General features: G+C 38.3%; 1 protein-coding gene and 1 long non-coding RNA gene across 2 annotated transcripts in view; one reads left to right on the forward strand and one right to left on the reverse strand.

Annotated features, from left to right (window-relative positions):
* mettl8 (methyltransferase like 8) overlaps nucleotides 1–22,816 on the forward strand; it is a 40,839-nt gene that overhangs the window by 15,392 nt on the left and 2,631 nt on the right. Inside the window, exons 2-7 of the mRNA XM_038301226.1 lie at nucleotides 17,217–17,373; nucleotides 17,463–17,554; nucleotides 17,649–17,803; nucleotides 17,915–17,995; nucleotides 18,111–18,160; nucleotides 21,196–21,256. Coding sequence (XP_038157154.1) covers nucleotides 17,222–17,373; nucleotides 17,463–17,554; nucleotides 17,649–17,803; nucleotides 17,915–17,995; nucleotides 18,111–18,160; nucleotides 21,196–21,256 — 591 coding nt within the window. The 5' untranslated portion in view covers nucleotides 17,217–17,221. The remainder of the gene's footprint in view (nucleotides 1–17,216; nucleotides 17,374–17,462; nucleotides 17,555–17,648; nucleotides 17,804–17,914; nucleotides 17,996–18,110; nucleotides 18,161–21,195; nucleotides 21,257–22,816) is intronic.
* On the reverse strand, nucleotides 4,300–4,959 carry LOC119793925. Its single transcript, XR_005282150.1, has 3 exons — nucleotides 4,716–4,959; nucleotides 4,554–4,617; nucleotides 4,300–4,349 (listed from the first exon to the last, which is right to left on the reverse strand). It is a non-coding gene; the product is annotated as an uncharacterized LOC119793925 (long non-coding RNA).

Consider the following 22,816-nt stretch of genomic DNA (forward strand, 5'->3'; position numbering starts at 1 on the left):
TTGTCCAAAAGACGACCATCGACACCTTGCACAAGGAGGGCAAGACACAAAAGGTCATCGCTAAAGAGGCTGGCTGTTCACAGAGCTCAGTGTCCAAGCGCATTAATAGAGAGGCGAAGGGAAGGAAAAGATGTGGTTGAAAAAAGTGTACAAGCAAGAGAGATAACCGCACCCTGGAGAGGATTGTGAAACAAAACCCCTTCAAAAATGTGGGGGAGATTCACAAAGAGTGGACTGCAGCTGGAGTGAGTGCTTCAAGAACCACCACACACAGACGTATGAAAGACATGGGTTTCTGCTGTCGCATTCCTTGTGTCAAGCCACTCTTGAACCACAGACAGCGTCAGAAGCGTCTTGCCTGGGCTAAAGAGAAACAGGACTGGACTGCTGGTGAGTGGTCCAAAGTCATGTTCTCTGATGAAAGTAAATTTTGCATTTCCTTTGGAAATCAAGGTCCCAGAGTCTGGAGGAAAAGAAGAGAGGCACTTCATCCACGTTGCTTGAAGTCCAGTGTAAAGTTTCCACAGTCAGTGATGGTTTGGGGTGCCATGTCATCTGCTGGTGTTGGTCCATTATGTATTCTGAGGTCCAGGGTCAACGCAGCCACATACCAGGAAGTTTTAGAGCACTTCATGCTTCCTGCAGCTGACCAACTTTTTGGAGATGCAGATTTCATTTTCCAACAGGACTTGGCACCTGCACACAGTGCCAAAGCTACCAGTACCTGGTTGAAGGACCATGGTATCCCTGTTCTTAATTGGCCAGCAAACTCTCCTGACCTTAACCCCATAGAAAATCTATGGGGTATTGTGAAGAAGAAGATGCAATACACCAGACCCAACAATTCAGAAGAGCTAAAAGCCACTATTAGAGCAACCTGGGCTATCATAACACCTGAGCAGTGCCACAGACTGATCGACTCCATGCCACGCCGCATTGCTGCAGTAATACAGGCCAAAGGAGGCCCAACTAAATACTGAGTGCTGTACATGCTCATACTTTTCATGTTCATACTTTTCAGTTGGCCAACATTTCTATAAATCCTTTGTTTTTATTGGTCTTCAGTAATATTCTAATTTTCTGATATGATGAATTTGAGATTTTCATTTGTTGTCATTTGTAATCATCAAAATTAAACAAAATAAACATCTGAAATATATGAGTTTGTATGTAATGTATGAATATAATATACAAGTTTCACTTTTTAAATGGAATTACTGAAATCAATCTACTTTTTCATGATATTCTAATTTTATGACCAGCACCTGTACATGCTGGTGCTGAAGTTCAAATAATATATTTTGATGTTGTGAACGGTACTCTTAAAATAAATAAGTTAAAATCTAAAATATAATAGCCTTTGGCTTATTTAATAAGAACTAGATGGAAAAGAGGTTTGGTCTGTAAAACATTTAGTCGACAATTTTGGCCAACTTAGTACGTCCATTCACGGTGCACTTTTGTTGTTTATTTGCCAAATATTTTTTCTTATTATTCTCATTGTGAATATAATTTACAAACAAACCAAAGGACTTTTGAACTTTTAACAAGTGCCATTCGGTAACTAGAATATACTTGGTTGCAGGTGACCTGGCTCAATTATTATCTCCTATAAGGACTCCAGCTCAACTAGTAAACTGACAAGGTGTCCCACTATTCCATTTAGAAATACCATATTAATTTTATCAATTGCAATAAATTCATGAACTGCACTCCAAAAACATGAATATCCAATTGTAGCAAAACCCAAAGTGATTAATTAAAACCTTAAATGTAGCCTCAACCTGGAAAGACTCGCACAGAAAGTAGGTTTTAGAAAGTTCATTTGACAATAATCTTCAACTTTCTGATCCCGGCAGTAGACACTGTACTGGTAACCACCAGAGAGAATGATATTTTTTTTACATGAAAACCTTTTTGAATAAAGTCTGTCTTCATCTCACCTGCTCAGCCAATCACCTGCTCAGGTGCCTCCCTCCCAGCCTAACGGCGCCGGTCTCAAGTCCTTCACCCTTCATAAAGTCCAGCTTGATGTGTGCAACTGCTCCTCACCTGAGCTTCCATCACCTCCACCCTGATTACACCTTCGCTTTGCTCGATTAATCTTATGTTTGTATCTGAACAATATGTTTCTGCAACTTATTTTTTATTACATAAAACAAGTTGATTCTAACTGTTAAAACATAAACAACTTGTCTGTATGTCAGGTTTGTAAAGAAAATTTGTATTGATTCCAGTCATTGTTCAAAAATGTATAGGAAACATTGTATATTGCAAGTTATTAGCTTTGCTTGCATTTAAAATTTTCCAATTGTTAAACAACGCTGTTACAATATATTTACAACTACTTTATTGGTTCTACTGTCTCTCCAACAAATTACAGCCACAATGTAACTTTGTGGAAACAAAACCATTTCTATGAAAACTAAATGATGTAAATCAACTGAGCTACAACAAAAGGAACTTTCAAAAATGTAAATAATATTGAAAGAACACATTATGAAAAAGGAGGACTGCACAAGTCAAAAGGTAAATATTCTTTATCAGAAACGATTTCAAATGGCATGTCACAAAAAAAACTAACAATATGTGACAGATTGTGGAAAGCGACTTATATTTTCTTTGAATTCAATGTTGGCACTCAGGGCAAAGTCCAGGTATGCCATCACAGTAGTAACGAGGGTACTCTCCTCTCCTCCGCATCTGAAAATAAAAAAATAAAAAAACAAACAAAATAAAAAACAGGTGCATTGCAAGACTGTAATACAGGAAGAATGGATGATACATATGATTATGAATGAATCTTACCTGTAAGATTGGCGGTATCCTTTCTACCTGCATGGTGAAGAGCATTAAACAATAATTAATACTTTATATCTCTCAGTATCTTATCCTTTCATCTCTAATGATATAAAAAAAAAGTTGTCCAAATAATGAATTTTAATTAAAAAAAAAAAAAAAAAAATCATTTAGGGTTTTAGTCTCATTTGCACATAAAGATACACAAATCAAAATTACTAGTTACACTATATTGCCAAAAGTATTTGCTCACCCATCCAAATTATTGGAATCAGGTGTTCCAATCACTTCCATGGCCACAGGTGTATAAATTCAAGCACCTAGGCATGCAGACTGTTTTTACAAACATTTGTGAAAGAATGGGTCGCTCTCAGGAGCTCAGTGAATTCCAGCGTGGAACTGTGATAGGATGCCACCTGTGCAACAAATCCAGTCGTGAAATTTCCTCGCTCCTAAATATTCCACAGTCAACTGTCAGCTGTATTATAAGAAAATGGAAGTGTTTGGGAACGACAGCAACTCAGCCACGAAGTGGTAGGCCACGTAAACTGACGGAGCGGGGTCAGCGGATGCTGACGCGCATAGTGCGAAGAGGTCGCCAACTTTCTGCAGAGTCAATCACTACAGACCTCCAAACTTCATGTGGCCTTCAGATTAGCTCAAGAACAGTGCGCAGAGAGCTTCATGGAATGGGTTTCCATGGTCGAGCAGCTGCATCCAAGCCATACATCACCAAGTGCAATGCAAAGCGTCGGATGCGGTGGTGTAAAGCACGCCGCCACTGGACTCTAGAGCAGTGGAGACGCGTTCTCTGGAGTGACGAATCGCGCTTCTCCATCTGGCAATCTGATGGACGGGTCTGGGTTTGGCGGTTGCCAGGAGAACGGTACTTGTCTGACTGCATTGTGCCAAGTGTAAAGTTTGGTGGAGGGGGGATTATGGTGTGGGGTTGTTTTTCAGGAGCTGGGCTTGGCCCCTTAGTTCCAGTGAAAGGAACTCTGAATGCTTCAGCATACCAAGACATTTTGGACAATTCCATGCTCCCAACTTTGTGGGAACAGTTTGGAGCTGGCCCCTTCCTCTTCCAACATGACTGTGCACCAGTGCACAAAGCAAGGTCCATAAAGACATGGATGACAGAGTCTGGTGTGGATGAACTTGACTGGCCTGCACAGAGTCCTGACCTCAACCCGATAGAACACCTTTGGGATGAATTAGAGCGGAGACTGAGAGCCAGGCCTTCTCGTCCAACATCAGTGTGCGACCTCACAAATGCGCTTCTGGAAGAATGGTCAAAAATTCCCATAAACACACTCCTAAACCTTGTGGACAGCCTTCCCAGAAGAGTTGAAGCTGTTCTAGCTGCAAAGGGTGGACCGACGTCATATTGAACCCTATGGATTAGGAACGGGATGTCACTTAAGCTCATATGTGAGTCAAGGCAGGTGAGCAAATACTTTTGGCAATATAGTGTATGTGTAAATTTAAAAATGAACCTAGATTTGTGCCTCGGCTCCTTTGGCATAGGTGTGGTCATCAGCACACAGAGTCTGTAAAAATACAGATATGTTCTAAGTGAAAGATGAATGCAAATCTAAATAACATCAAAACTGCTTCAACCCTTTTAATTCTTCTATACTGATTTTCTTTCAGACTTAAAAAAATAAGCATAGAACAAAAGTACACTGTGAATGGACATAATACAAATTCTATGACTTAAAACAACAAAGTGATGAATTTTAGCTACAGCTTACCTCACATTTTGCCCTCTCATTAACTTTTTTCTGCTTTCTCTCCTTTTGTAGTTCTTCTCTGGACCTTTTAAAAAGGACAAATTGAAGGTTTTCTTAAAAAACTGAATCTAGAAAAGCGTATTAATTTACTATGTGAAAAAAATTTTAAGAAGGTAAAATTACCTTTTGTTGATTTTGTGGGTTTTGCATTATGGATCGTGTGCCGAACACCAGTGCAAAATCTTTTTAAACTTCTTTCTTTCTTCTTCCTTTCCTCTTAACCCCGCGTCTTTAAGGCATTTATACTAGTGATTATGAAAATAGCGCCCCCTTCATTTCCGGAATGCAATAGTCCCATTTCCAAATAAGGTATGGGACTGACGGAAAGGTCCGTCCCCGCCCCTTTCTGTTTGCTGCAGCGAGGTCCTTCTCCTGGCGTGTAATGAAATGATCCTTCCTCTTGCAAATCAAACAGATTTCAGGTAGAATTGCCATGTATGTCATCTTTTGAACGCAATCTCTTTGGAGAAGGACCAGCACTATCTGGAAATGAAACAGTAATACCCGGTAAAGATTTAACTGAAGATGGAATAATGAATAGCTTACAGCCATAATTCTCAAAGGTGAAATCATTTACTAACTGAAGCTGTACTATAAAACAAAACAAACTGTTTGCCATTATGATCCATGCACTTTTTCATTACAAATTCAAAGGCAAAACAACAGCATTCACTGTAGTGTAGTCTTATTTGCTACCCTACACTTTTTCACTTTATATATTTGTGTCAATAATGATCAGTATCAGCATGATCAGAAGGACAATCTTTGTGTGGCAGGCTAAGATTTTGACAATGATTCAAAAAATCCCACAACATATACACACATGTCTTACCTGCCGCCTTTTTAAGCCAATCGAAAAATACACATGCAATAGGTACGTAATCTGGTCCATGATCATGATGATGGCACAAAAAATGCATAATTGATGACCTATATTCAGATTTATGGAGGCTACACAAGATCTCAACAATACTGTGAATGCACTCACTGTTAACAGCTGATTGTTGTGTTTGTTGCTGTCTTTTTCTGGCGTAGAACATTTGCCGTTTGTCTGTAAGCCGTTTGTAACAGGAGGGACAATAGTAGAGCAGTGTTTCCAGTTCACTGTACTCTCTACCAAGTTGTGTGCGATCGACAACACGGCATTGCACTCTCTCCCTTTCAGCGAAATCCACTCTTTTGCGATTTTTCTGAGGTGTCCCATCTAGCTCTAGTTATAACACAGATATTAGATAATTGTATCGAAAATATGTGCATGCAGCAAGCAGGATTTGTATCTTTATCATGCGATCAACACCGCCGCTTACCGGGCGCAGCCATCTTTGTTTACATGCCGGCCTCACCACTGACGTCGTGGTGTAGTAATCGCGATGCACTGATTGGTCGGAACTATATCTGGTACGCACTGAATTTGTCAGAACTATATGTGGGACGGCAACAGTCACATCATTTCCATATGGCGGAAGGAAAATTAGTTCCAACTTTACGCTCGAATTGTTTAATACTGCAGGATTTCTGCGTGTTGAAACTTAATGTAAGCTTGCTGGTGTGATATATTTTCAGACTACTGTATATAAACTAGGGTTGTCACGATACTAAACTTTTCAACTCGATACCGATACTAAGGAAAATATTCGATACTCGATACCATTTTCGATACCACAAGAATAAAAACAAAGACTCCAAAATTCTACAGAAATATTTTCATTAATAAATAAAATACAATAAATAAATAAAATAAACAATAAAAACAATATTTTGAGGTTGTATGCTGTGCACAATATTAAGCAAGCTTGATAAAAAACGTATGAAATTAAAATAAAGTTTTCCTTCCTTGGCTACGCTTTGCACACATAACAATGATGCTAGCCAAACCGGTTAAGAAACAAAAATAATTCTCAGCAGCTGCACCTGTTACAGAAAAAGTCTGAAACTGAAAAGTGCACAGAATTATTCAATCACACAGTGTTCAGAAAGTGCATTTTCCTCTATTCTGCACTTTAAATGAATGACTGCTTAGGTGCCACTGGTGGTGGCACTGTCTCGATACTTTTAAAAATGAGTATTGTATCCGGATACAACATTTTGGTATCGATACTTTTTTGAGTATCGATACTTTTGACAACCCTAATATAAACAGATTTTATTACCCATAATACTGGAACGGGATGACATGATAGAAAAGCTAGCGTATGGCCTATATTCCATAATTTAACGCCATGCAATGAAATGCATATTTGTTTTAAAGAAGTTGCACAATTTTACGTTTGAAATCATACTACCTTCAGTTATTTCTGCCACTTAAGGCAAAAAATGTGGTCATGATAAGAAAAAGATTTTTCAGCTTTTCGTGAGGTTTCTCTTCTTCCTGATCCTTTTCACTCATATAGATGTGCATTAGTGATGCACTCTGTTTTGTTGAGTGAATATTGATTGATTGATTGATTGATTGATTGATTGATTGATTGATTGAAATATTGAGGAAAATTTATTACCTTTTAGAATATTCCTACATTCAAAGGAGTGGTAACCATAACATTTAAATTTACGACTGGCAACAGTCATGTCAACAGAAACTGAATAATCAGGCCAACAGGTCGTGGAGAGGGACAGAATGAGAATAAAGGCTAAACTTTGATTGACTTGTGATATTGAATCCCCAAAAATTGGGGACATCAAACATGGAGTTTCCCAGCATTCAATATTGGGACCTATACCTATGTCAGAAGTAAAGATGTTTGATAAAAAATATAATTTTCTTCTTTATCTGGAGTGTGTATGTATCATTCTGCTTCATTCTCTCTCTATTCTCCTACTCTGCAGAATGTGTTAGTTCAATCTCTAACGTTATGCTCTCTCTGCTTTTCTCATAGTAGCTTTGCCTCGTCTGTTCCTGTTTGGTTGTGGCGCCATCCTGGAGAGAAATATCAGCTGTGCTGCTTCCATCAACACCCTTGTCTATAGATGCTGGAGATCGGCCTGTTTTCCAGTGTAGTCCTGTTTCTCTGACCGCGACTGGCTGGATGTGTGATCTCTTCATCCTATGACATAGGGCTGGGTACCGAACATCGGTTCTTTTATGGTACCGACCGAAATGCTTCGGTTCTACAGAGTATCGAAACATGCCTCGTCTTTCGGTGCCAAGTTTCAGTGATTGGCTGTAACACTTAACGTGATTGCGTCATCCAGGAAAAATACATAGGTGGTCACGCCTACATGTAACAGTGAATATTAGACACTGAGTTGTTTGCAACTGTTCTTCTTCACTGAGGTATCCGTATTGGTACCGGCACCGAAAATATTTGAACGATACCCAGCCCTACTCTGACATGGGAGCTGGCTCGGAGCTCGTCTGCCTGGCTGTGTGATGCCTTATGTATCTCTGCTTCTGTCTCCTTGAACCCCAGTCGGCCTCAAAAGATGGCCACTCACACTGAGCCTGGTTCTGCTAGAGGTTTCTTCCCGTTAAAAGGGAGTTTTTCCTCTCCACTGTGCTACATGCATGCTTAGTGTGAGGGATTGTATTTGAGTCAATGAGTCGATGCAATCAGCTGGTTGTCCTTAGAAAACTTTTAATCAATCTGACCGAGAGATTCAGTAAACTGTAAAGTGCCTTGAGATTACATGTGTTGTGAATTGGCGCTATACAGATAAACTGAATTGAATCGAATTGAATTACTGGGTTTTGATTTTTTTATTTGGACCCCACTGATTTTTAATTGGTTACCCCTGCTCTAGGACCATACAAGCTTTTATTTGAGCCAAGTCTCTTCTTTGGTGTGGAACGACAGGGGTCCACTGTTAGCTACTGAGATAGGAAGGAGAGACATACAATTCAATTTCAATTCAGTTTATTTATATAGCGCCAATTCACAACACAAGTCATCTCATGGCACTTTATAGTTTAACCAGATCATACAGTCAAATTGATTCAAAGTTTTCTAAGGAAAACCAGCTGATTGCATCGACTCATTGTCTTCTCAACCAACGTGAGTCCCGTTTTCTCTGTCTCTCCAGCCATCGCTCAAAGTTCCCACAGATCCTGAACTAACCGCTGATACTTCCCTTCCCTCTTCCAGTTCCGGTTCACCAGCACACTGAGTTTCCTGAATCCAACCCCCGCAATCCTTATCAATAAACCTGTTCAAACCTTTACCCTGGTTCTCTGAGTGGTTTACTGCATGTGGGTCAGATCTCTTAAGAAAATCATGACATAATTTAGTTTTCACTAGTCAAAACTGCATATCTCCTATCCTAAACTCGTTTGATTAAAGGGGGCTTAAAAGTCTACTGTGTTAAAGCTGATTTATTGATCAAAATAGACCCAATGGAAACCGGTAGGGCTGTGTAGCATTCTGTGAAAGGGTGATTTAGTGAACATGTCGCTATTTTGGCCCTATTAGACTTGATAGACATAAAGTCCAATGTATTCATCAGTGATGGATGTTATTTGATCTGCCAGCTGGCATCCCAGTAAATAATGCAAACTGAAGGCAGATCAGGGAAATCCACCACTGATCAATATATCAGACTATGGTACTCAACAGCTGTGGGATGCACCTTCACACCACAAGTTGAGGTTGTGGCATTGAAAAAGAAAATAAGTCTGAGGCTGGCTTGGGTATCTCATCCATGAGGACAGTCTCCTGCATCCTCATCACCGTGATTGTGGTCGCACGCAGGCTGCTTTGGCAGGTGTTCCGAGGAGGATAGCAAGACATACTGACCTAGATGTCATCATGAACCCCATTGATGGACTTTGATAGGCTAGTCCAAATCCATCTGTAGAGGAAGATGGTGGACTGGATCGAGGCCGGGGCAACAACAGGAGCATGCCTAAAATACTAGGCATGCACTCTGGACACATTAGCCCATATGCATGGGATGATCACAAGAAGCAACTGTGAGAGATTGATGGGGAGCGGGATGATTCCTTATTCTTACCAGCCCAATGGTGTTTTAAGAAAATTGACATAGGGATGTCGAGGCAGAGACCAATGTGCACTGAGGGATGGCTAAAAACTAATAGCTGCTAAAAATAATATACTGTCAAGCCAACCAGAAAATGAACGTGCACAACATCTGTATTTCCCCCCCAAAATCACTGAAGACAGACTAGATTTTTATGGGTCCTTTGCTTATTAAGCTACACATATATTTATACATTGGTGCTGTTTAAAGGAATTTCTAGTTCTACATAATATGTATATAAAACAAAAGTGTTGAGCAGTTCTTTATCTTTGATTGCATAGAAAACTCCTAGATGACTGCAGAGGCAATTTCTCCCCAATAAAACCCAGAAACGGATTTGTAAAAGAGCAAGAACTTTGTATTAGTAACTTTTATTTGTAGTGTATTGTTTTAAATATTTTAACTATATTATTGTTGTAGTTTTTTGGGGGGTTATTTTACCAACTTTTAAATGTTAAAGTAGGACATTTAGAGTAGAATTGCTTGTGCCAGAGGATGAATTAAATCCACATGGGTACAAAAATCACCTGGTAGTGGTGGCCATCGCCCCCTGGCCCTAGATCTAGATCTGTACCTGTTAACAGAGCTATCTGAGAGAGATTAGGTGGCCTGAAGAGCATGAGGCTATGCACCAGGCCCGATGGGCAGGGCCGGTACACAGCGGGCCAAGTGTATGTATTCCGTTCAGTCCAGTTCACAAATCAGTTAGAATACAAAAGCATACAAGCAAGTATGGTACACCCCAGAAGTTATTTATACCTTATGAACAGGGGCCCATTTGCTGCCACAACTAACAAAATAATTCCTACTACCAAGAGCACCAAACCTAGATCCCACTACTTTTAGGCTACAGACTTACAGAGACATCAAATACATTACATACTGTATATGCATACATATCTGAGAGAGTTTTGATCATGTAAAGTCCTCCGCTGTGGTTTCTATTTAAGGTATGAAACACTTAATAGCATTAAATATAATTCAAAAGGATTTTTTTGTTTAACCCCTAGAACCCTACGGACCCACCGGTGGGTCCAGCTGCTACGTGACCTCGTAATTTTAACAAACCCCCAGTATTGATGTAAAAAACACATTTGGCACAGTTTGGTGACATTTATGGATAAATGCCAAAATGGCCTCTCCGCCTAAGAAATTTCTCACTAATACCATTCTAAAATAAATATGATTCATCTGATTGAGTCCAAATTTGGTATATTTTTACACAACATTTAGATTTAAAAGTCTGTACTACTTTTTTGTGCTATAAATAATATTTTGGTAGTGTTTTGCAATGCTTATTTCAAAGAAAATTTTGGCGAGGTTCAAAAAATGCAAAATATTTTGTATTTTGTCCCTAATATTTCAGGCAGGGTCAAAGCTACAATGGTGCTTACACCAGAAAACCATTCTATGACATCTTACCTTTACAGAGGTACCAAAAGTTTCTTCTTAAATCTAAAAGCTGTGAGGCTATAAGTTATTTACTTTTGTGTGTTTTTGTCAGGCAGAAATTTATTTATACCCCCTTAGGGTGTAAGGGGTTAAGCATGTTTCTAAAATGAACAAAGATGCATTGGCTACCCTTTGATTGTGAGTCAATCTCATTCGTTCCAGATTGGCATGTAAAGCCAACAGGGGATGAAGGATGGAACCAAGGAGTGGAAAAGAGTCACCTGTCCTTAGAAACTGGTTCACAGTTCTTATATTGTTAGTATTTTTTTAAGCATTTTCAACCCTGCAATCTAGATTTAATAAATCCAGATTAAACTTATTAATGCAGGCCATACTTTCTATTCTATTATACAGTCTAATTGTCATTTCAGCACCTCACTTTTTCAGTCTTTTTCAGACTTTCTAGACATAAACTCTGATGTATTGATCAGTGATGGATGCTCCTCTCCCTCCTCATGTCCTCAGCTGTTGATGCATGGAGCCTGCTTTGGCAGGTGCGCATATAGAGGAGGATATGGAGCAGGAGACCTGAGTGGAAGCACAGACTGAACAGCTAGCTAGGCTTGAGCCTAACTGGAGCCATTCAGAAAGCATGCCTAAAACAGAAGAGGGGAGTGCACATGCATTGGGTGATAGTTGATATAGGGTAATATGTGTGTGTGTGTGTAAAAGGGAGTTAATTAATTAATTTTTTAATAGATTTGTTTTTCCCACCACATAGTACAGAGATAAGCGATAAGTAGGTAAAAAATATAAAAATGTAAGCAAGTCAGAAGAGAAGGGAGAGTACCGTAGAGCAGGCAGAAAGGCGGAAGCATAAAAAATCTGCTGGTGATTTTGGGGCAAAAACAAGCACACCCTCAGAATGCGTCTTCTGCACTGTTGTTCCATATCCAAGTGGCTGGAATAGTGTACAGGAACATCTGTGTATAGTATGGGCTGGAAACCCCAAGGTCAAAGTGGGAAACACCCCCAAAGATGGTAGAGTATGGCCGAGCCAATATCCTGTGAGACTCCCAGCTACTGACAGACTGAATGGTAATGGAAAACCAACCAGACATTGTGGTGGTGGACAAAAAGCAGAGGAAAGCCGTTGTGGTTGACATAGCAATACCAAGTGACTGCAACATCAGGAGCTGCAAGGCCACAGCGTATCTAATAGAGAGAGGGAATTGTTTATCCTATAGTGATTGTTTGGGATAAAATAAATAGTTCTCATAACATCTAGATTATTTCTCAGGGATTGTTTCATGACATTATGTGTTATTTCCAAACTGTCTGTCTTTGTTTTTGGAAGAGTCCTTCACAGCCTTTCTGCAGGTTTAAGTATTGAGAAACAAACACTGTCTAGTCAGAACAGGGCTGCTGAAAGTGTTGCTTTAACAGAAGCCTGTATGTTGAGTTAAGGGAAAACGGTGGCTATTTATACTGACTCCAGTTATGTTTTTTGGGTGGCTTTTGATTTCGCATTGCTTTGGAAACATTGTTCAATCTTGAAATCAGATAGAAGGGCCATTTTGAATGCCAAGCAAGTTTCTGATCTTTTGGATGCAATTTTCTTACCTAATATCTGCACACTATTCTTCCACAGATATTGTGTCTCGTGGAAAAAACAGAGCAGATGCTGCAGCAAAGCTCGCAGCTTCTGTGTCTCCTCTTTTCACTTTGCTGCAGACCACTGACATACACACACTCCTTCCTTCCCTCCTCAGCTGAAGAGAAACGTGTTTGGACTTCTGCAGGGGCAAAAGTGATAAGGAGCAACCAAGTACAGTAATGAAGGAAAAAATATATATATATATATTTATATATATATATATATATATATATATATATATATATATATATATATATATATATATATATATATATATATATATATATATATATATATATATATATATATCAGCTTTAAATTATGGAATAGTTCCATGGTTTGTGACAAAGTTCAAATTTCAATCTAGAGGTCTTTAAGAACTTATTTCATTTACTATTGTTTGAAAAAGGGGCAGACAACACAAGAAGTGGTCTTCTTTTAGTTCTTTAAATTCAGACTGTGTTGATACCTTTGACCTTTGAGACGGATCGGCCCTTTCCTGGTTCACAGAACGGACCAGACCACTGACCATTGGCCAGACTATTAGGACTGAAAGGTGACACATTACATTGACCTACAAGACTGTTTCCCCTCGAGTTAGAGACAGCTTTACAGGCTAATGTGCCTGGAGACTGTCATGATCTTGGCGCGGAGGACTAGTCTGATTACTTATTTCATTCAACTGCCTATCTCTGCCCAGGTCTCATGACTGCTTATCTGATCCATCTGCATCAGCCTCTATTTAACCAACCTTCAAACCAGCCATCAGTGCTAAATTTTTCGAGCCTTTATAGAGAGTTCTCTACCCAGTTTTGTGGCTGAATGCGTTCATTGAACGTAAGTTCATGAACTCGTTCATATTTTGTGTGAACGTGAACTGAACGTACTGTATTACGTTATTGTGAACTCGTTCATTCTGGTGTCTGTGAACGGCATGCTCTCTCAGTTCAACTTCGTTCAATAAGTTGCCAAATTTCTATAGAGCCCTCCAGGCGAAACCCCGGCTAAATCACACCGTAAACAGGCCTTAATATGTAGCGGGAAAAACACCCAATCTGGCAACACCAGCTACCAGTGTCGTAGCCTACAGCTGCGTGTGTCATCAAAACAAAATGCAGCGTGGAAGCCACAGCAGCATGGAGGCGACCATGGAGGCAACAAAGCAGCAGTATGATCACTTAAAACAGGTTTATGACCAGGTGGTCGGGGAGGATGATGGCAACAATCTTACATTTCTCTGCAAACTTTGCCCGCCGGCTTTCAGTAAAAAAAATCCGCACTTCAGTAACATCCAAAGCAAATCTGAAACGGCATATGTACTGAAATGGAATTTCAAATGGAAAAAAATATTAAAATAAAAAAAACAATTGCACCTTAAAGACTACTTTCCTGTTTTTCTTTTAATTATTCCTCATAAAAAAGACCATTCAAGCAGCACATTTTTCCTGATGTTTTTGAGAATATACTGTAGGGGTGAAAGCTGCAGCTGCTACTAGTGTGAAGTGAATGGACAGCAACAAAGCATTAAAGCAACAATGGGGAAATCTGTCCCCTCAATGCTAATGTAAACCCTGGTTGGATAAGGACTCAAAACTGGATATGAAGATGAAATCTGACACACAGTTTCAATGTTACAACTGATAAAATAATTGCTGTCTATGGTTCTACAGTAGGCTATGGTGTAATTGAGCAATACATGAGAAAAAAACAGAACTATGAACTAGTTCATTTTTTGGAACTGCGAACTTAGGTTCAAAATTTTTAATTATGAACTGAACTAGTTCATTTTAAAATGTGTGAACTGAACTTTAAACTAGTTCACGTAGAAAGAGAACTTTCCCAACACTGCCTCTACCATACCAGAGTATTTCTGAATGCCTGAATCTGACCCGTTCTGCCTCTGGACCTCTGAGTCTGCCTCTGAACCTTACTTGACCTGTCTTCGGATTCCTGCTGGATTTCTGCCTGTATGTTAACTGTACCTGGACCTGTTTCCCGACTCTATGCTGGATCACCCTTCAGCACCTCTTCAAACTTCTTATCTCCTGGCCCTGACTACTGAGCAGGTCTTCGACACCGGCTATGGTTTCGTCCTCTGGATTATCCTACCTTTCTTAGTCTGCTCAGTTCTGATCTCCTGCCTGTCCTCAGACCTCCGACCTCTTATGTTTATATTGGCGGATGGCAACCAACACCGCCACCTTCTGAATAGGAGTGTGGATCAGAAATATAATTTACCTACAATATAAACCTGTTTTCCTAAAAACAAAAAAACTTAAATAAAACCTGTCTTGAAATTAATTGTAGTAAACTGAAAACATTAAACTATATCTTCTCTTGATCAAATGTATTTAAAAGCATATCTCTCCATTGTTGATATTGTCTATACTGAATCAGCACATGTTATATATCTTCCAGCTCATCACAGTAATCACAGTTCCCTGTTACATGTTTCACTGTTATATGGAGTATATTATTAAGTCCTGTGTGTTCCAGTCTCACCCTTGTTATAATATCCTCTTCCATTCTATTTCTACTTGTCTTCCTTATTTGATTGACCTTCCTTTGAATTCAGTATAAATGTCTTCCTTTACATTCTCTTTCCCATTCTCCCTGCCAAATCTTCATTAGCAACCTTTTTACTATAGATTTAATTTCTGCTTTACTGTATTTAATGCTAATTTCCACTTTTTTTTTTTTTTTTTTTTGTGCTGGTATTTTATCGTATACATCTGCCAGCTCATTTCCCTCCACTCCTATGTGCGCTGGAACCCATAACAAAGTAACCTGCACCCCATGTCTTTTTATTCTGTTAACACTGTGAACAATATCAAAAAGTACATATTGTCTGGATTCTGAATATATTTCCTGAACACTAATCAGAGCTCTGCTAGAATCTGAACAAACAATAACTGAGACCAGATTTGCCTCTTCTACCCATTATAGTGCCAGCATTAATGCAACTAGCTCTCATGTTTAAACAGACAAATTATCACTAGCTCAACGACTTGATACGATATTTACATCTGAGATAACAAAAGAGACTCCTACACACTTCAACAGACTATTTTGACGGGTCTCAAATAATCTGCAGACCCGTAAACTCACTCCTACAAAGGCTTCCTTCTGCTTTAGTTTAAGGAGATGCAAACCTACATAATACTCTTCAAATGACCAAGGAGAAACTTCAGGAAGAGGAACAGTAGGGGATATTATTAATTTCCTCACGCTGACCTTCTCAACCAGCCATTTTATTGTCCACCCAAACCCTGTTTGTACCTTTAACCTTTCCTGACAGTCATTCAAAACTGTCTAAGTTGGATGGCTCATGATGGCCACTGGAGGATTTTCACAAATTTTTGAAAAGACCCAGCCTCTCGTCTTAAAATATTTACATGCACAACCTTGTACCTGCTCCCAAGAGGGAACGCCTATCGAACACATGTGAGAGCATGCACGAGCCCATTTCTCCTCATGCACGCTATGTTTAAAAATTGCTGTTTGCATCACTCATACTAGCTTGCTTTCAAAAAGAAGATTTGCAATTTTACCACTATGTCAGACTCACCACCAGTTAGTCAAAATGGGGACGAGCAAGTAGGACGGCCTTACGTAAACATATCGTCCGAATGATTGACAATTAGGGGGACCACTCATTTTGATGATCCACCCAGAAAAAGAACATCATCACCTATACCTTTAAAGTTTTAAAAAAGAATCCTGCAGAAAGTATTACTCTACTGATGCCTAAAAAAATGTTTTCCCACAAACAACCTTTAAGGCATGGTACTTTCACTGTCTGCCTACCTTTTATTTTCATTTTAATTTTCTTTTCCTTAATAAACTGTTAGAACTGTTTAATGGCCATGTCCTGGTAATTCAAAGGTTCCCAGAGAAACAGATCCACATCATTATAGTTCCTCCTCTGTGCCTAATATTGGGATTTTACAAGTATTTATACATCTTTTCCCACCAATCCACTTCAACTGTTTGTAGCTGAAAATCTCAAACTAACTGGAGCCAAATTATGCTTGGAGTTCTGATGGTAAAACAGGAAAAAAATGTTTTTGTTTTCTTTGACAAATCTCCCTAACTCTTTATTTGCAACTTTTTGCTGAAGTTCTCTGCAGTTTTTATTTATGTTCTTTCCTGATCACTGTGTGTTATGGCAAGATAAACATGACTCATCATGCATGCTAAGGCAGACGGGCTGTGTCATAGTAACCTTTGAGACTCTAACCAACTTAAAAATATAAATAGGCAAATATTTCTGTGACATTTGTGCTAGGAAAATTGTGATTGCCTATACAGATACACCGGAGAATTTGTTAAAGTCTGTTATTTCTCTCCTTTTCTCCAACTGGATAATTATACTTGAATTAAAGGCTGTTTTTTTTTCTAATAAGAAAGACAAAAAACAAATTTAATTTGAATGTGCATTAAAACATTGATGTATTCTAGTGGCATTGGTACACCATTATTAGGGATTTCAATAAGTATTCTGCTCCTTTTTTGATGGTATATTGTTTCTAATAATTATTATTAGTGTTTTTTTGTCTCTCACGATAAAATAAACATAACCAAACTCCTTTGATCTTTTGCAGGGTAAATGCATAAGCAGTGGAGCTTCTCTGTGCTCAAACAGGCTTCTGCTCTCCTTCGATTTCACGTGAGATTAAAGAGCACCAATGTAAGACCAACGGCTCCTCTGGGTTCACGAGTTCTGACCAACCCTGATGACATCTTTAAACACAACATGTGGTTAGTGATGATTCGTACAGCCGCTGTTTACTCTTTAGAGAATACATAGAAAGTCTTTTCTGTCAGATTTGTAATGCTTCTGCTGTTAGGGACCATGTGCAGTGGACAGAGGAGGACAAAGAGGCTGCTCGGCAGAGGGCAGAAGAAAATTCAAGATTACGACTTCCTTTAACAGAACAAGGTTATGAATACATTCAAATTACCTTCAAATAACCACTTATGTATTATAGAACCAACTTTTTTTTTTTTAAATTGACTCTGTTTCCTCCCTTTAGGTAAATTTGTCACAAATGCCTGTCAGTACTGGGACCACTTTTATGAGGTGCATCAAGATAAATTCTTCAAAGATCGCAGGTGGCTGTTTTTAGAGTTCCCAGAGCTGCTTCCTTCATCTGTGGAAAAAAGGACAAATATATGCCTCAGTCATCAGGTAGCAACAGCAGCAGCTCCCAGGCGGACTGGGAACGGTACACAGTCAACACAATGATGGCATTCAGCGCAGCCATAAAACAGATACCTTTCTTTTTCTTTTTTTTTCCAGGAACCAACACCAGAGCCAAATGAAGTGGTCGCAGAGGCCTCGTTTTTTCCTGGACAGCAAACATCTTTTAGGATCTTGGAGGTTTTTATAATTGTCCACCTACTGTAATGTTCCTGCTTGTCCTTTTCCTTAGCTTTACATGTTTATGATTTTATTCAGCTGCTTTAACTTTGCTTTTTATCTTTTCTCTCCCCAGGTTGGATGTGGAGTTGGAAACAGTGTATTTCCCATCCTTAATGCCATAAAGTAGGTCATATTTTCTACTTATTTGCACATTACGACTTTTCTAAAGGTTTGACTTTTTCTAAAGGTTTCTAGATTGAATTAGTTTTACAACTGTTTTTTTTGTGTACAGATTTGCTGAGTGAGCGAAATTACCCTTTTCTATAGTTTGAAATTTTAATTCTGAGATCTAACATGTAGTTTTATTTGAGAAAAAATTGCTTTTATTTTTCAATAAAGTGGAACGACTGAACATAAAAAAGGACAAATTTGCTGCAGGTTTCTTAATAGACATCCTAGTTTTAAAAAACAAAGCATCAATATTATGATTTGGGTTGATATCTTTATCAAATATTATAAGGCTTTATATTTTATGTTATTTAAATTATATACTAAATATTTTCAAATTCTTCTATTAAAAACCCCCCAATCATGTGCTGCATCACTATAACTGTGAGATGCTCAAACAAAACTCAACTTAGACAACTTCTATTGTCATTTTATATTTACAGAGTGTATGCAAAATAAAATTTTGTTTTGTACAACTTTCAGACAGTGAATGAACATTTCCATTCTATAAAGTTCAGCAGTGATCAAACGTAAACAGTGTGGGAGAAAAAACATGGTGCAAAAATGCATTGATATGGAAGTTCAGAGCATTTCAAGACGAATATATATGGTGCAGATATGCAATATTTTGGTTTGGTGTTATCAGTGTGGTGCAGAGTCTGTGACTTGATTTAGAGTTTTTTTTCAACATTCAGCTGTCTGATGGCAGTGGGGAAGAAGCTGTTGCAGAATCTGCTGGACCTGCATCGAATGCTGCAAAGCCTCTTCCCTGAAGGCAGCAGGGAGAACAGTCCATGGTGGGGGTGTGAGGGGTCATTGATAATTTTACTCCTCCAGGAGTGCCAGGCTCAAGGTGAGCAGAGGAGATTGTGTCCTTAGTGGAGCGGTTCTGTCAGTAGGCAAACTGGAATGGGTCGAATGTTGGGGTAGACAATGTGTTCTTTAACCAGCCTTTCGAAGCACTTCATCATGATGGGAGTAAGTGCGAAAGGCCAGTAGTCATTAAATGACCCAAAGCATGCTGGCACTATGGATTGGACCAGAAAGGTGTTAAAAATGTCTGTTAGGACACCAGCTAGGTGACCTGCACTCTCTTGAACACCCGACCAGGTATGCTATCGGGGCATGGGGCCTTCCTTGGGTTGACTCTCCTCAGAGTCTTCCACACATTAGCTGTGTCAAGGTAGAGTGCCTTCTGTTCCCGGTGTGGAACAACGTTCACTGCTGGAGTGCTGTTTAGTGCCTCAAACTACCTATAAATTATATAACAACTAACTTCTTCCTTCCAGAAGGACCAAAAAACGGCAGCTAAAGGGTAATAGATGTGTGTTACTTATACCGAGTAAAGTACAGGAGCCTATTTCACAAAACCAACACAAGGGGTTAAGTCAGGATTTTTCAGATACTCGGACCAAATGAATCCGCAACTTGGTTTAAAAAAAAGCAGCATTTCTTTCTTAGACTATTATTAAATACTGTTATATAGTCAATTAATTTTCATTAACATTGTTACAGTAGCATATACCATTATGAATTTTAAAATTTTCAGTGTCGACATTGGAACTGTTTGATGTGTTTTTGGACGGTTGCTGTTCTACGCTTAATAAAAAGGCCTTTAAGACTATTGGTTCTTTAATAGACAGTTGTGTTGAAGGAGATAGAGAAACACATACATTGAATTGTTCCAGATAATTAACTGCATTAGCGTTACTGCTTTTCTTGGGACATCCGCTACCTCTGCAGACTACTTTCCAAAAGATTCCCAAAATTCAGCACCTCGCAGAACACAGCCATGCCTTCATCATTATACAGATGACCTGTGGCCTCAGATTCGTATGCAGTAAGAGAGGCTGAACATCTTAGCAAAGACACTGTTTGATGCACTATTAGAAGTGTGAATTTGGCATTAAAAGGATAATATGCACATCTTCATAGCTATCCGCCACAGAATAATAATAATAATAATCTACATTAAGTAGGGATTCTGCAGTTTAGGAACATTGTTTGAATTAGGCAAAACATCACGAAATAAACTTTGGAACAGGTGGACTACGGCTTTCGTTCTTTAATGCAGAATTCCCTGATGCTATTGATAAGGTGTAACTCTATAAAAAATTATCTGCTGATTAATAACATTTTTCCATCATATTACTTTTATGAAGTATTTAATCCCAAGTATCCAGCATTGAAGGCAAAGACTTAAACCCCTGTACCATGGAGGGGCTGAATAATAATATAGAAATATAGTATAAAATTGTTAAATAGTTGGATTTAGATTAATAGCTGTTCATTTGAGAAAGATAACCAGTAACTTCTTCAATTGTCAGGTTTTCATTTCAGAGAGAAGTGGTTATGAAATGTGTATTTTAGGCTGTTTAGGTATTTAGTCGATCCACTTTTGATTGCAGAATCAATAAATCTGTAATTGATCTCTTGGCCTTTTGAAAAAAACTGCATTTATCTCGGTTACTTACACCCGGCTTTATGTAGCCACACCCGTGGAGTCTTGAGTTTTCATCTGTGGAGCAGATGAAGCCAGGATGCACTCCTCATGCTAGATCTCCTATTCAAGCCAGGCTGAATTTAGCTTTTCTGAAATTGGGGTCAGAACTTATTCCAAAACATTAGAAATTACTAATATCAGCTGGTGCTGATATGTTGTTTATCTCTAGTTTAAAAAATCAAATCCAAATAAAGGAATTGCAAAATGGGCCTCAAAATTTTATCAAACACACAGATCCTTTACCATCATCCGACTCAAAACAAAGAATTTAAACAACCATGTTTTTTGTCTTTGCATTTTATATAAGAATACATTTTAAATGTGAACAAAAAAACAGATGTAGCTCCTGATGCTGTCATTGTTTATCTTTTGTTAAAGTGAAAGCATGGTCCCAAATTTAAGTGAGAAAATATTACAAAAGGTCTCAGCATTATTTACCTAATTTTGATGTTATAGTAGATTCAGAGTTGATTCTTATGTTTCACAGGAACACAGACTCATTTTTCTACTGCTGTGACTTCTCCCCTCGTGCCATTCAGCTGGTTAAGGTAAGAATTAAAAACAAAAGACGATGTAGTCACTGTGACCTAGATCTAAATGAGCTAACAATTAAGTGTCCTCTTCATCTTGAAAACTAAATAGAGATGCTTATTTCAACCCAGATTAACAGCAGAACTTGTTTAATAAACACAGAACGAGAAACATCCATGTGTGATAGTGTGATAGGCCAACACAAAACAGCAAATTATTTTGTGTGCGAAAGAAAAAGATGCATGATTTATTTATTCTCCGTATAAAATTCTGAAAAGGGTTTGTATTTAGACTCTTTCACTCAGACCCTTCAGAATAAAAGCTGGTGCTACTCGCTTCCTGTAGCAGTCAGTTATTTATCCCATAGCCCACCTGTGTGATACGGTATATTGTCAGGGATAAATCTGTGGAGAAGTTTAAAGCACAGTTAAGGATGAAAACATCCTTATCTTCCACTATTTTACTGTTTGAAGTCATTACACAAAAGTAGAAAGAGCATGATGCAACTGCAAATCTACTGAGACGTAATTAACTCAAAGGCTGCATAAGGAATTATTAGGGAAACGGATTATGAATCATTTATCACAGAATTAGCCAAGAACCTCATGTTAACTCTGGAGGATCTGTAGAGGTCAGTAGCTCAGTTGGGAGAATCTGTTGACATGATATCAACTATTACCTCCATGAATTTGGCTTTAATGTAAAGATCAGCATAGGAAAGCCATAAGAACAACACATGGAAGGAGAGGCTCTGATAAATGAGACAAAAAATAAACTGTATATGTAAAATGTAATGTTGCAAGAATAGTAACATTGCACACCTTCCTATTGAAACAGGATGGCAACCATAGTAGCAATAGGCTTTTATTGAAGAACACATGAGGAAACTGATCAAATTACATGTGAGATACGTGGAGCTAAATGCAATCCATAAAGGATGCCTGTTACAAGCTGGAGGATAAAAAAATAAATTACTTTATTTCAGAAAAACCTTTAAAAAAATTGTATTCAAATTTAACATGCAAATTCTGCTGCTCTGTCTTTGTGGACTTAAACTGAACTCAAAACAGATATATGTATAGTTTGGTGCTTATTTCTTGAAAGTGCTATAAAGAATTTACATTTAATTAATAACACCTCTATACCTTTTTATAGTCCACAACAGCAGCAATACTATTAAATAAGATTCTTATTTAAATTACTTTGCCATACTGTTCCAAAAGTCCATTAGGTGAAAATACATTTATTTACATATAAACATACATATTTATACATATCTATACACATCTTCATTCATACAAGTATTACTCATAGCTCACATGACCACAAATATTTCAATATGTAAAAACCCATTCACAGTTACTAAGAGGAACCATTGATTTCAGACCAGGACAGAGGTTCACCATGTTTGGAGGGTGAAATATGCACAACTTACAAAAAGCTTTTATACAAAGCATTAAATACATTTCGGTATTTCAAACTTAATCCCTGTAGGCATTACATTTCTTTTAATCTTTAAATCACTGTTATGGGGTATATATATATATATATATATATATATATATATATATATATAT

The sequence above is a fragment of the Cyprinodon tularosa genome, unplaced genomic scaffold (genome assembly GCF_016077235.1).
Source record: "Cyprinodon tularosa strain WSP-4 unplaced genomic scaffold, ASM1607723v1 ctg463, whole genome shotgun sequence".
NCBI classification, from domain to species: domain Eukaryota; kingdom Metazoa; phylum Chordata; class Actinopteri; order Cyprinodontiformes; family Cyprinodontidae; genus Cyprinodon; species Cyprinodon tularosa.